Below are 12,793 nucleotides of genomic sequence, written 5' to 3' on the forward strand. Positions count from 1 at the left end.
CTCGAAGTCTTGATCACTGATAACTTTTCCTTCTGTCAAAATATATGAGATTCATATTCCTCCTCATTGGAGGCTCCCTCTAGTTCAGGCTACTCTTCCTTGGTATGGCTGTGATTCGCTGGATGTCCGAGCAAGTAAATAACGATTTGCCTACCTTTTTATGTGTCATGACAAACTTTCTAACAGTGTAATGGGACATGTTCAGTGTTTCTTTCAGCGTCACTTGAATTGGTCCGTAACTCTTCGTTCCACGCTCTGGCCAGTATTGGTCACACTTGCGCTGAACAAATCAAAACGACAGTTGCATGAAGGGAAGTAAACGTTAAGCAGAGGGGCAAACTGAGTTATGTTTGAAAAAACCTGATCCACGACTTTTCAGGTTTATAGTGTGTGTAAATATGTATATTTCTTTGCGAAATGTCTTTAAATCAGGAAATTCTTATTGCAAACAACCACTGGAATTCTAATGTATGGCTTGGTAAGCGCCAAACTAAAGTTCGTGAATTGTTTTGTTGTCGTTTATATTTTCACTAGAGCGTTATTTTCCAGACGGAAAAAGCACGTTTTTAACTGGGAGCCAATTGCTTGAATACGGAAGTAAGAGTAGCTTGTATAAGGTACGTTCGTCTATTCGAATATGATCAGGGTCACCCGCGAACCAAACGGGCGATGTGTGCACATTTTCGCCAAACTTTTGCCTCCACCTACGCCCAGAAATGTACGTACTTAATATCTGAGGTATTTGACAATTTCACTTGACAGAATTAACTGTGGTTAGGAAAGGATCAGGGCTAGGGGACACTTTGTGATGTCCATCATGAGGAGCATGCATCTCTTTAGCATCTCATTATTGTGGACATATCTAATTTCCATATTCCAATTCGAACTGGAAAGCGTCCAAAACAAGTAATCTCCGCTAAATACCCTCAACACTTAACATGAGTGATTTACTTATTTATTTTTTCTTGCAACATTTTTCCCTCAAACTTTAGGGCTGAGTAGCTGCTCACAATCCAAGAACAGCGCCAACGTTTTATCCAGTTCAATGACTTCGACTTTTCCTCGCCCCTCCCACTTCTCCCCAATCAATTTTTTTCAAACATGCCCGGAGAAGAAAATGATTTCCTCGGTTACCTTTAGATGGTCGATTAGCGTAAATTGGCTTGGAAAACAGCGGGTCAAATCATAAACACTACCTGGGCATAAATGTTACAAGGCAAAGAAAACCGAAACTGACGTCAGTATGTCGAGGCCTCGAAACAATCGAGGTTACTGACTTGCGTATTAGGAAGGAGCGTAAAATCTCACCCTTCCCCTCTCCTCTAATTTTGTCAACATCACAATGATGGACGACATCTGCTCCCACATCATGCGCCAGAAGTCATCAAACGTTTCCATCAGCGGACCTACACAAGAACAAAGAACAAGAACACAACAACGAGGATTAATGGTTTTGATGGGTGAATTAATATCTCAAACACGAGGAAGAGTGTTTCCTCTGATTTCCAAACACCGAAAAGTAGGTTGGAAAAACGAGGCGCAGCCGAGATCTTTTAACCAACTTCGAGGTGTTTGGAAATACATGTAGGAGGAAACCATCTTTCGAGTGTTTGATATAGCTTCTCAAACTATTGATAATTCTTGGAGAAATTCGAAGCAAAAGTTCACAAAATTTTATGATAATTAAGATCACATTTCTAAACCTCCTTCACGGTAGTGATTTGCTTTGTTTTGGCTTGATGAATTACTGATGAGTTTGGGAAGACATTTAATTCGCGGTGACGAAATTTAATAATCGTCATACCTTGTGCGGCTATGTAAGCTCGCTGTCTGTTGTAACCCTGGAAAGAAGAGGAACAATAGTCAGCGGTAAGGTGAGAAACAAGAGAGCACCTATGTTACATTCAGGGAAATAAAGTGTAGAGTCAGAAGAAACGATGCCATTATGAGCGCGAAATTGTGACAACTGAATGTAAACATATGAAACATATTTCTTGAACTGCGGATGAAAGATCAAATAGAAGAAAGATCCTCGCAGTAAGTTGCGTACTAACTGCGAGGATCTTTCTTCTATTTGAAATTGTGACAACGTTAGCAAAATTTTGTTACGAGATGAAGAAATAAATGTATTCAGCCAAATTGCCATCCATATAAATGCTACATCACAATTCAAGTAAGAATATCTGGTTATTCTGGTGCAAACTGTACCGGTCAGAATATTGATGGTCTCACAACATCACCCAAACCCACGGCTAGTCCATAATAGGTTGATTGCACGTTACGTCGTGGCGGCCATGTTGGTGGTATGGAACAATACGATTTTCCTCCTCTGGGAGTTAAGTCCATTTTTATGCAAACTATGTGAGCAAATTTTCTTTTGTTTTTACCACCAACACGGCGGCAATGTAATCCACCTATATTAGAGAGGACCTTCCCAATATCAAACAGTGACGTGGGTTCTTTATCACTAACCATCCACAACGAGTCCTACACCGGCCTTAACACTTACATGTAGAATTTACATTTATTATCATTTATTACACGAATTATTATTTACCGCCAGTTATTGAACTGTTTTCTTATCTCTCAATAACAAATGCGTTGCAACTCGGCAATAAAACCTACACAAAATAAGAGGTCTTATGTTAAGCAGTGTAACGCTATCTGAGTTGCACCTTTGAATGTACACAGCCCAGCATTACGCGCAGTAATTTCAAGACAAAGGGTGCAATTTAGAAACTGCAGCGCAATGGAACAGTTCGTGCCTTATTCCAAACGGAAACCTTAACACCTACATCGATGAAGTTGGCGTTGATGTAGTCAGAGCCAGCCAGTCCTTCAACAGGATTTAGGAGAACTCTCGTGTGATCATCTAATATAAAATAAAAAATATATCACTTTATTCAAGTGTTAATGTATTTAGTGCAGATCACCAACTGGGGACAGATCGAATTGGAATAGAGTTCTAAAGTGATGACGTCATAAAAGCTACATTTATGAAATTATGGGATTTGTTAGTATATTCGGAAAGAGCACGATGAAAAATGCCTACTTGCCAAAAATCAGCATCTTATTGCAATTTGGGGGCGAGATATTAGCTCTGTTATGCCCCCAACACTCCATACAAATCCTTCTAATTTTGTCTCAGTTCCAAACGTTAAGAACTCAGACAAAATTATAAGGATTTGTATGGAGTCACCCGGGCATAACAGAGCTAATATCTCGCCCCCAAATTGCAATAAGATGCTGATTTTTGTCAAGTAAGCATTTTTCATCATGCTCTTTCCGAATATACTAACAAATCCCATAATTTCAAAAATTCAAACATTTGTGACGTCATACTTTAGAACTCTATTAAGAAGTGTTTGTTTTTAATGAGAGGGGAATACCGGAGTACCCGGGGAAAAACCTCTTGGAGCAAGGACGAGAACCAACAACAAGCTTAACCCACATATGACGCCGAATCCGGGAATCAAACCTGGGCCACATTGGTGAGAGGCGAGTGCTCTCACCACTGCGCCATCCCCGGCTGCTCCCCTCTAATCACAATGAAAACAACGGGAAATTTTACGTTTCGAAGGAACTGATGTTTCGATTTAGAAGGCAACAAGATGCCTATACTGGCATGTACGCGTGATGCAGATTCATTTATTCCAGTTGTATGCTTCGCAGATTGATAAAACTATCCTTGCTAATGGAATAGTTTCAGTCACGATGATCGTGTTATGTTGTTTCCCTTGTATTTGTACTGGAAATCCATTAGTGATTACGATTTTTGATAACATAAGCTTATAAATGACCTCTTCTCAGTCTCATCGTGGTTCTACAAATGTCAAACAAAGCATGATTCCTTCGCCAGGAACTCTCCAATTTCCACTGTGTTAAAAGTCGAGTGCTTCTTGGAAGTTATTCTTTTAATTTACCGCTTTTACCGCGGAAAGTGCCATGTCATTTCTGGTGAAATGAACATTTATGATGCAATCCAACCTGACTTGCACGTGATTCGAAGTTGCAGCCAATAAAAATCACACAATTCTTTCGGGACGGGCACGGGATACGGGAAAGTTAAAAAAACAAGGCAATTTTTGACTCCCAAGACGTCGAAAGGAATGCGGTCCCGAATTTAAGACGCTGGCTGACTACGTCATCCCGCGTAATAAGAAGCAATAAGTGCATATATAAACTGAACTAACACAAACAAAAGGGCAAACGAACAAACAAACACACAAAGCATTTATGTGACAAGCTGTCAACTTTAAGGGTGGAGTCTTGTTTGTTTTTGTTGGTTGGTTAGTTGGTTTTGTTTGCTTATATTTTGTAGCATTACACAAGAAATACTTACACGCAACAATGTTGGCATATCGGTTCTTGTACTTGTTTGCAGGATTTAAGAATTGTTGAAAAGAAAATTCATCATCAGGTTGAACAAACTGCAGGAAAGAAGGAAAGTCAAAAACAAGATGTTGGTAAGATAGTGCAGAGAAAATGCATAATCACAGGGCACCCACACTTGGAGAGCTCGTAGGAAACACAACAACAACAACAACAACAACAAAAACAAAACAAAACAAAACAAACAAACAAACAAAAAGACTAACGCAAACAGTCTTGGGGGGAATAAGAAACTAAAGTTTAACTAAGGGCGCACGCATACCGGATGCACTCCTACAAGTCCAGATTTAAACACATATTTTCCTCACTTTTCTAATAGATGTCTTATGGTGCTACTAAGGAGAATTTGTTTAGACATCAGGGCCCAGCTGTTCAAGGCCCGATTAAGCTAATCCTGGATTAACGAGAATTTTGATTCGAGTTTAATTACTAAACAATAAAGATTTTTCAAAAAGATTTGTCCCTCAGTTTTGACTTTGACTTTTCTTTACTATTGGCTAAATATTAGATTTTAAGAACATTTTAACAAGCGTGCTGAAAATCTCGGTTAACTTTTAATCGTGGATTAGCGTTAATCGGAACAACCGGGCCCAGACAAATTATCTTTGGTGATCATTTCCTATATTCTCATGACCTCTATATTCGATTAAGTAGTCAAACCGCAAGGAGAAATCAGATGCTGATCACTGATGAGACTTGAAAGGTTGTTAAAGGATTAGTTACTGTATGTGGCGCGTATCACTGTCAGAATTCGCTGTTTTAAAACGCTTCAAGCTCCAGCCCATTGGTGGGCCAGCTCTTAAAGATGGAAAACACCAAAATGATTAATTTTGTCGTTTCTCTAAGAAATTTGCGATCAGAAGCTTTTGGTCATAACCATACATAAACCAACCCGTTCAAAAAACATACAATTGCAATTATTAAAAACTGGATCATTGTATTATGCAATTCCAGGGATTTGATTGGCTTAGCGGCCATGGCACCTCGCCCTCGCACTTGTTGGATACGAAATGATTATAGCCATCTCGGTGCAACGCGCCTCGTTGGTTATCTATCATCTCATATCCAACGCACCCTCGTGGAATAATTGTTAATTGCTCGGAAGATAACTTGGTCATGGGCGGTTCGTTACATTTGGTGAACTTTTGATGTCATTGGTGTTGCCGTGTAACATTTGTCTGTCAAACAAAACCTCTCTCAAATTTGGGTAAATATAAGGGTGATTCAACGCCCTCTTCTTTTCCACTTGTGCGTAATTCTGTGGGGCAACGAGTTTACTCAGGCATACCGAATACTCCTCCGAGAACCCATGGTCTCCATCCATGTGCATTCTATCCACGTGTCTTTCAAAGTCATCTATGGGAACGGGTTGTCGTCCTAGTAAAACAAACAATGAAATGTAAACTAAAGGACCGCTTAAACCGTTTCAACATTTGCTTCCACATGTGTTCAACACTTTGTTCAAGCAAATGTCGGGGGCGTTTGAACAGGTCTTACAACATTGTTGAAAGTGCAAAAAATACTGACAGCTTGTTGAAAGCGTGTTGAATCAAAATTAAATTGGTTTAAACTTTCATTCAATATCGATTCAACATTTCCTTTGCTCTCAAAAATATGGAATGGCGTTGAAGCCGTTTGAACACTCTGTTCAACATTTGTCCAACGTTTACACAGCATCCGTTCAACTTTTGTTGAACGAATGTTGGTCAAATGTTGAAACCGTTTTAATGGGCCTTAAGGGAACTAGTTTCTGGAGATAGTTTGAAGAAAAGTTGCAGCATCTTCAAAAATTGCCTTTAAATTGTGGAGGCGATTTGAAACCCTTAAAAGTAAAGGTTTCGTAATACAAAAGCAAGTCAAAGTAAACGATAAAAATGAACGACGTTTTGGAGTCGTCATGACAACATTTTTAAGTTCAAAATGATTAAAACTTAGTATATTTTAATCAGTATGAACTTGAAAACGGTGTCACAACAACTGCAAAACGTCGTTCGTTTTTATCGTTAAATTGCGGAATTAGTTGCTTACATCACACGAAACTTGCCTTGGGCATAAACCTTACGCAAAATGGCTGACATGTTTGTATTCTTTTGTCTGCATTCAAATTAGCCTTACTAGGCTCTTTTCTGAGTTCAAAAGCCAAAAGAATATTTTACCTTGAACGAAGTTATTAGGACTAATTTGAATGCAGACCAAACAATATTTAAATGTCGGCCATTTTTGCATAGGGTCTATAGGTGGTTTGCATTGCCGCCATGTTGGTATACAAAACAAAAGAAAATTTGTTCATATACTTGCATAGAAATGGAGGTTAATTCCCAGTGGAGAAAATGTTATTGTTCCCGTACACCAACATGACCGCCATGACGTCACATGCAACCTTGAAAGCAAGTATTTAACAGAACTACTTAGTTCCTTGTTTGTGAGCGAATGTTAGAGTAGTTATCTTACTTGCTCTGGCTGCCGCTAAATCATCCAGTCCATTCAGTGACTCTGTACTACCCATTAGTCGCTTCTGAAGTGATTTTCGCTTACGGCTTAATTTCTTCATCCTCACAGGCTGGCCGTTTGTGAATTCCTCTCTGTCATCCAGTACCCTGTCGAAATTCGTCCGCTTCCTCCTGCACAGACAAACAGAAACTCTATCAAGACTTGCAATTTCAGCTTGGGGGTTAATCGTAACGTCTTCTTTTGGACGTCAGGAGGGGAGCGTACGAATACATTTGATTGATAAACGTTAGGAACGAGGTATAAACCTTTCGCATCCTGAACTTTTTGTGCGTGCAAAATATTTAAATTTTGCGCTTGAATAGGGCACGTGCTTCCAAATATTTGTAATCACAGGTAAACAATTTACATGACTAGTAGGTCTCTCTGCATATTGTTCATGGTTTGTACGTTTTATCCGACAATTAGGTTTATATCGACGGCGGATGAAGATTGTTTTGTTGTTCGCATCATTGACAATATTACCGCATACATTCGATTGGAAAAACGTTGTCCCGTGTATTGTATGCTTACCTGATAAAATAGACTGCCACAATGATCAGGACGGAAACAATCACAATGACTAAAATGAGTCCCACGATTAGACCGACGTGAGTAGATCCCGAGGATTTTGTCGGTTGGACAGCGGCCGCTTAAACAAAAAAATAAATAATATTGAGGTTGAACTCCAAGCAACGACATTGAACAAGGTGAATACGCTAAATTATTTCATTATACGTCATTTTAGCACAACTCGGTGACCGACTATTGGGCAAACTCACAATCTGATTGGTTATGTAAGTACGGTCTAATTAACAATTATTCAGCGAGCGCGCGTTGGATATGAGATGATAGATAGCCAACGAGGCGCAAAGCGCCGAGTTGGCTATAATCATCTCTTATTAAATTCTCAGCCTCGGATATTGCATTTCTAGCGTTCTGATTGGTTCACTAAATCTCGGTTATCAGCTCATATACCGTAGCTTGACCTTATATGGAAAACGAAAGCCCCAGGTGTCGCTAAGCTAAATTTCGGCGGGAAGCAAAAGTTTCTTCGGAAAAATGTAGGAAAAAAAAAAAGGAAAAGAAAGAAATACCAAACAATGCCATCTCAATATAACAACAATAAAGGCCACAAAGTTCGGTATGACACTATTTAATGGTACGTATCTCTGAATTTTCCTTTAAAATCTTCAAAATTGCAAGATTTTACGATTTTTTAGATCACATAACAACAACAATAACGACCGGTTACCTTCAAAAATTTCAGGATGTCTTGCAAATCCTGGCGGTAAGAGGTTAAAGCCAATCGAAGAAATTTCTCAGGAAGAGCTTCATGCCTGCCTTTATGTTTTTACGAATTTACGAGGACTTCAGATGGTTCATCTACGAAATCCGTACGAGCGGCGGCCATAATGTTCGTTTCCGTCGCTCGGCACCACTCAGCAAAACATTTGCACTAATGTGCAAAGCTCTTACGCTTCTCAAGTAAGCTTGAAGTTTAAAAACTTGCACTGAATGCTTGTCTCAGTGAGGTTGTACCTCGTACACTTAGACTTGCCTTACACTTGAGGTGTTTTAAATCGTCCGCGAGGAATTCAGTTCAGCATGAAAAAAGCTGTCCTTGCCCTGATCTCTTCCTTCGCTTGGCACCACACAGCAGAACATTTGCTCAAATGTGCACAACAATTACGCTTTTCGATGAGCTGGAACTTCAAAAGCACTTGAATGCTAGTCTCAGAAAGGTTATAATTCGTACATTTAAACGTTTCTTGAATTTTAAATGTCCGACTGTGTTCGATTTTCTTCGCTTTCGATTTTTCATTCAACTCCGTTTGCAAAGCGCTGCGCGTGTCATGTGATCTTTCGCGCGCTTTGGTCGGAGGCTGCCTCAACATCCGGTCGTTTAAATTTTTAAAATATAAAAATTCAATAAACTTCAACAGCAATGTCCAAACGCGGAGAATTTAATAAAACAATTATTCCATTCGCGCTTGTTGGATATGAGATTAGTTATAGCCAACGAGGCGCGAAAACGAGGCTATTTACCATCTCAAATACTATTACCACAATTTTATTGCAGAAAAGCTGGAGACGATCTTTATTTTGCCATTTTTCTACCCGACACACGGGATTAGGAATATCGCAGGATATCTGTTGACTACGGACGACGAATATTCAGTGCACCTGACCATATTTGGGAAGTGTTCCAAGGTGTTGAATAATAAGAGTGTACATTTGCATCAAGGCAAGTGCAAATATGGGACCGTGCTAAATTCTTCCAGAGCTCGAACAACAAAACACTGTTAAAGGATAGGTTTGAAGTCAAGAGATAAAATATTTCATAATAACCAATTGATTCTGGTGAAAGCTGTGTAAACAACAAAAATTTATAAAAATCCGAACTGGCAGTAAGTGGTCACTTGTAGGACTTCTGGATTAGTGAAACAGTCGCAAGTGACCCCCAAAGCAATTCAAGGGGGGTTGGACTGTACATTAATGATAAAAGATTACAGTCTGTCCCTACCATATTAGAATAAGGCGACTATAGCAGAACATTTTGGCAAGGATATATGAAATTCCATCGAAAGTGATTTAACCCAATTTAAATTTACTAACATTCAAGGGACCAAGCATTATTCCTATCTAAAATTCGTATGTATAGCATACGTTACAAAATACCTGTTTCAACTGGTTTGATCCAAGAACTCGAGGTATAAACATCCTGAAAATAAAGAAAAGTTATGTTTAGTGATAGTTCTTCGTCAGAAAACGAGTAATCAACAAGCTTTACCTCTTTTACTTCTATAGCTGCAAACACCCAACATAAAAACTGAAATCCCTTAATTTCGCTTTGGGAAATACTGCAGGCAAACATTGCCTTGCGACGATTGATTTCAATAATATTGACAGTTTCTCCGGGCATAAGATCTCAAATGAGCCAATGATTTCAACTTCTTTACGTCACAGGTGAAGACAAATTTTCTCGGGTGATTTAACATCCAAGTTGAATTTTTTTGAGACAGGGTACGTGCTAAAAGACTTCCATAAATCTTGATGGAATCAAACGAGCGAGAAGCCAAGCTGACAGCAAGCTCATGTCAGCGTGCAACCCACGGGTATATGGATGACGCGTATCAGCCAACCAGAGCGCGCGCTTTACTTTAAAGGTAGAACCACTTCGCGCAGGACAATTATGAGCGCGAAAGGAAAGCACTGCTAAGTAGCTTTCATTTGAATGGTCACACTTCAGGGCTTGACCCACAGACTCAAAAAGTTAGAACCACATTGTACAGTATAATAAACAGGATCACAAGAAAGTACTGCTCGGTGGCTTTCATTTGAATGCTCACACCTTAATGGTGTGACAGTATTGGTGACATTGAGTATAAATAATGGTGAGAAATATTACAAATATATAATAATATTTATAATCAACAAATCGACGGCAGTATTCTATGGCGGATACTCTTTTTCATAGACCTTAAAATGACGCCATAAAATGTTTAAACTCGAGCGGACAGCAAGTGATCTCACTGCCAAGTTTTGAACATTTTATGACCTCACTTTATGGTCCATAAGAGTAAAGACCATAGAAGACTGCCGTCGATTTGTTGTTTTACAATAACATGGAAAAAGCACGAGCGTAACTGGCTTCATTTTCCGCTGAGAAAGCGCGCGCGAAATGTCTGACGTCATTTTATTGCCTTAACAAATAGATTCCATGTTGCCGTGCGTCTGCTCAGTAACAGATCACAGATAACGTCAAAATGTGGTAAGAACAAGAGTGGCACAAGAGGCGCAGCCGAGTGTGTCACTGATTTTCTTACCACATTTTGACGTCTCCTGTGATCTATTGCTGAACGGACGCACGGCAACATGGAATCTATTTGTTTTATATAATAGAGAAGCAAAAGTTAATGGTGACGTCATCTATGCATCTGTCCTCCAATAGTCATAAGTAAGAACCAATCAAAATGCGCGTAGAATTAAGTTTGTTATATAAACTCTTATAGACAATAGCTACGAGCCAACCAGCGCTCGGTAATTCTGACAGTCATTGTAAAAACGTTTATTTATAAATATACAATAAAATTTCCCAAAATCTGACCTTGGTAACATAGGCACGCTGAAACACCGCATAAAATGTATTCTCCTGCAGAGCACCATTGTAAAACTCCGAACTACTGTCGCTATCTCTTCTTCTTCTCCGGGAGGACACGTCTTTTGCTACCGAGCTGGTTCGCTTGCCATCTCCCACAACGAAACTCTTGTATTGGTCAAAGTCACTGGCGCTAAATTGAGCAGCGATGTAGGGAACAAGCTGTGGCTTCATTTTGCGTGCTTGATCGTACGTATAGAGGTCATCTGCTTTGTAGTTGTCTGGGTTTTGCGCGGGGACGGGTTTGTTTGTATTGTCTGTGGCCAACTCTATCACGATTACTTGGTAATAGCTGCAATGTTTTACAATAAAAACACACAAGAGTAAGTCGATTCCATTACCTGAGGAAGATCAGGGGTCAGTCTTTGCAAATGTGATTCACATCGAAGTGATTACATCGTGTTACAAATAAAAAAACAATAGACCATTTCCGAGTTGCTTTGAAACTCATTACGAAAGCGAAGCTACGTGCAAAGTTTTTGTTATGAAAATTAGTTTTCATTCATATGGAAACAAAACTAATTTCCATATAAAAAGTTTTGCACTTAGCCTCGCTTTCATGAGGTTCACAGCAACTCGGAAATGGCCTATTTCATTTACATGTACAAGTAAGTGTCTAAAACTTCTGGGCACATCGTTTAAGACAAAAATCATTAAGTTTCCCGCCAGCATTGAATTCAAAAGAAACTACTCGAGGGAGTCGAAATCATGATTTTCCACAAAGGGGTCGGATGCTCTAACCACTGCGCTTAAAGTGAGCCTCGAAACTACGAACCAGCATAATCCAAACTACATGTAATACAGTTTCACAAGTAACCAGATGACTGAGCCTAACTACTAATAGTCTTTGAGAAATATAGAGAATGACATTTTTTTTCTGCTTAAATTTCAAGTACAAAATGATTTTCATTCATGTGCAAGGACCAAAAATATTCGTTTACCGTGCTTAAACATAATTCCACGGCCATGACGTGTGTTCGGACTGTACCTGATCGGGGATCGAAAATGGACGTTTTTGAAATTTATAAACGCCTTGCGAACAAAACTGCCGAATTCTACCGGAACAGAGCCGATGGAAAGCGGTCAAATATTTTGAATTTTCCTGCGAGCCGTGCATAGTCAACAGGCTAACACATTTATCAGCCATTTTAGGTCAGTTGTTGTAGTTCATTTGTCGTTTCCTTTGCTAACAAGAAGAAAGTTTTTCCGACTTGGCAGTTTAAACGGTCTTTCAGCTGTTTATCTACCATGTCGAAGATAGTCGCTGTTCTCTGCTGTGCGTTTAACACTGAAAATGGTTATAATAACGTCCATACCTGACCACTCCCTTGTCATTGGACGCTTTAGCCAGCACAACGCTGAATGAGTAGCTCTCCACCTTATCAGGTGGTGCTAATGTCCCCAGAGGTGGAGGCGCTACATAAAGACAAACAAGTTTTCATTTCAGTTTTGTAAACGTTCAGTTCATTTCTTACTTACATCTCCATTACAAGGTGAGTAAAACTAGAAGGGAGATTCGTTTGACTGTCTGAAATACCACCCACCTTCTCACACTACCCACGCCACTCCCCCACCCCACCCCCATATGAGCTCGGGAAGAGAGGGGTTCACAATGTACAAACCTCGCGCACTCTTCACGTAACTGTTCATGTCATGCAATTGTACCAATAATGCTCACTGGGGGGGGGGGGGGGGGTCACAATGGCAGTTCTTCAACAGTTTTGCCACTGAACTAATAGAAAGATTTACAAT

The 12,793-nt window shown here is 39.6% G+C and overlaps 1 protein-coding gene across 4 annotated transcripts in view; it reads right to left on the reverse strand.

Moving 5' to 3' along the window:
- The window catches only part of LOC146459540 (receptor-type tyrosine-protein phosphatase F-like), a 57,601-nt gene that overhangs the window by 15,907 nt on the left and 28,901 nt on the right, over nt 1-12,793 (reverse strand). For 3 of the 4 annotated variants that reach the window (XM_085089424.1, XM_085089425.1, XM_085089422.1), the window contains 11 exons: nt 12,358-12,457; nt 10,991-11,333; nt 9,562-9,604; nt 7,414-7,531; nt 6,844-7,013; nt 5,681-5,769; nt 4,343-4,433; nt 2,796-2,872; nt 1,805-1,841; nt 1,309-1,406; nt 155-280 (listed from right to left, as the gene is read on the reverse strand). In XM_085089424.1, coding sequence (XP_084945550.1) covers nt 155-280; nt 1,309-1,406; nt 1,805-1,841; nt 2,796-2,872; nt 4,343-4,433; nt 5,681-5,769; nt 6,844-7,013; nt 7,414-7,531; nt 9,562-9,604; nt 10,991-11,333; nt 12,358-12,457 — 1,292 coding nt within the window. The remainder of the gene's footprint in view (nt 1-154; nt 281-1,308; nt 1,407-1,804; nt 1,842-2,795; nt 2,873-4,342; nt 4,434-5,680; nt 5,770-6,843; nt 7,014-7,413; nt 7,532-9,561; nt 9,605-10,990; nt 11,334-12,357; nt 12,458-12,793) is intronic. The other variant, XM_085089423.1, reaches the window with a different exon arrangement.

Source organism: Pavona decussata, unplaced genomic scaffold (genome assembly GCF_977016875.1).
Source record: "Pavona decussata unplaced genomic scaffold, jaPavDecu1.1 SCAFFOLD_219, whole genome shotgun sequence".
In the NCBI taxonomy this organism is placed as follows: Eukaryota; Metazoa; Cnidaria; class Anthozoa; order Scleractinia; family Agariciidae; genus Pavona; species Pavona decussata.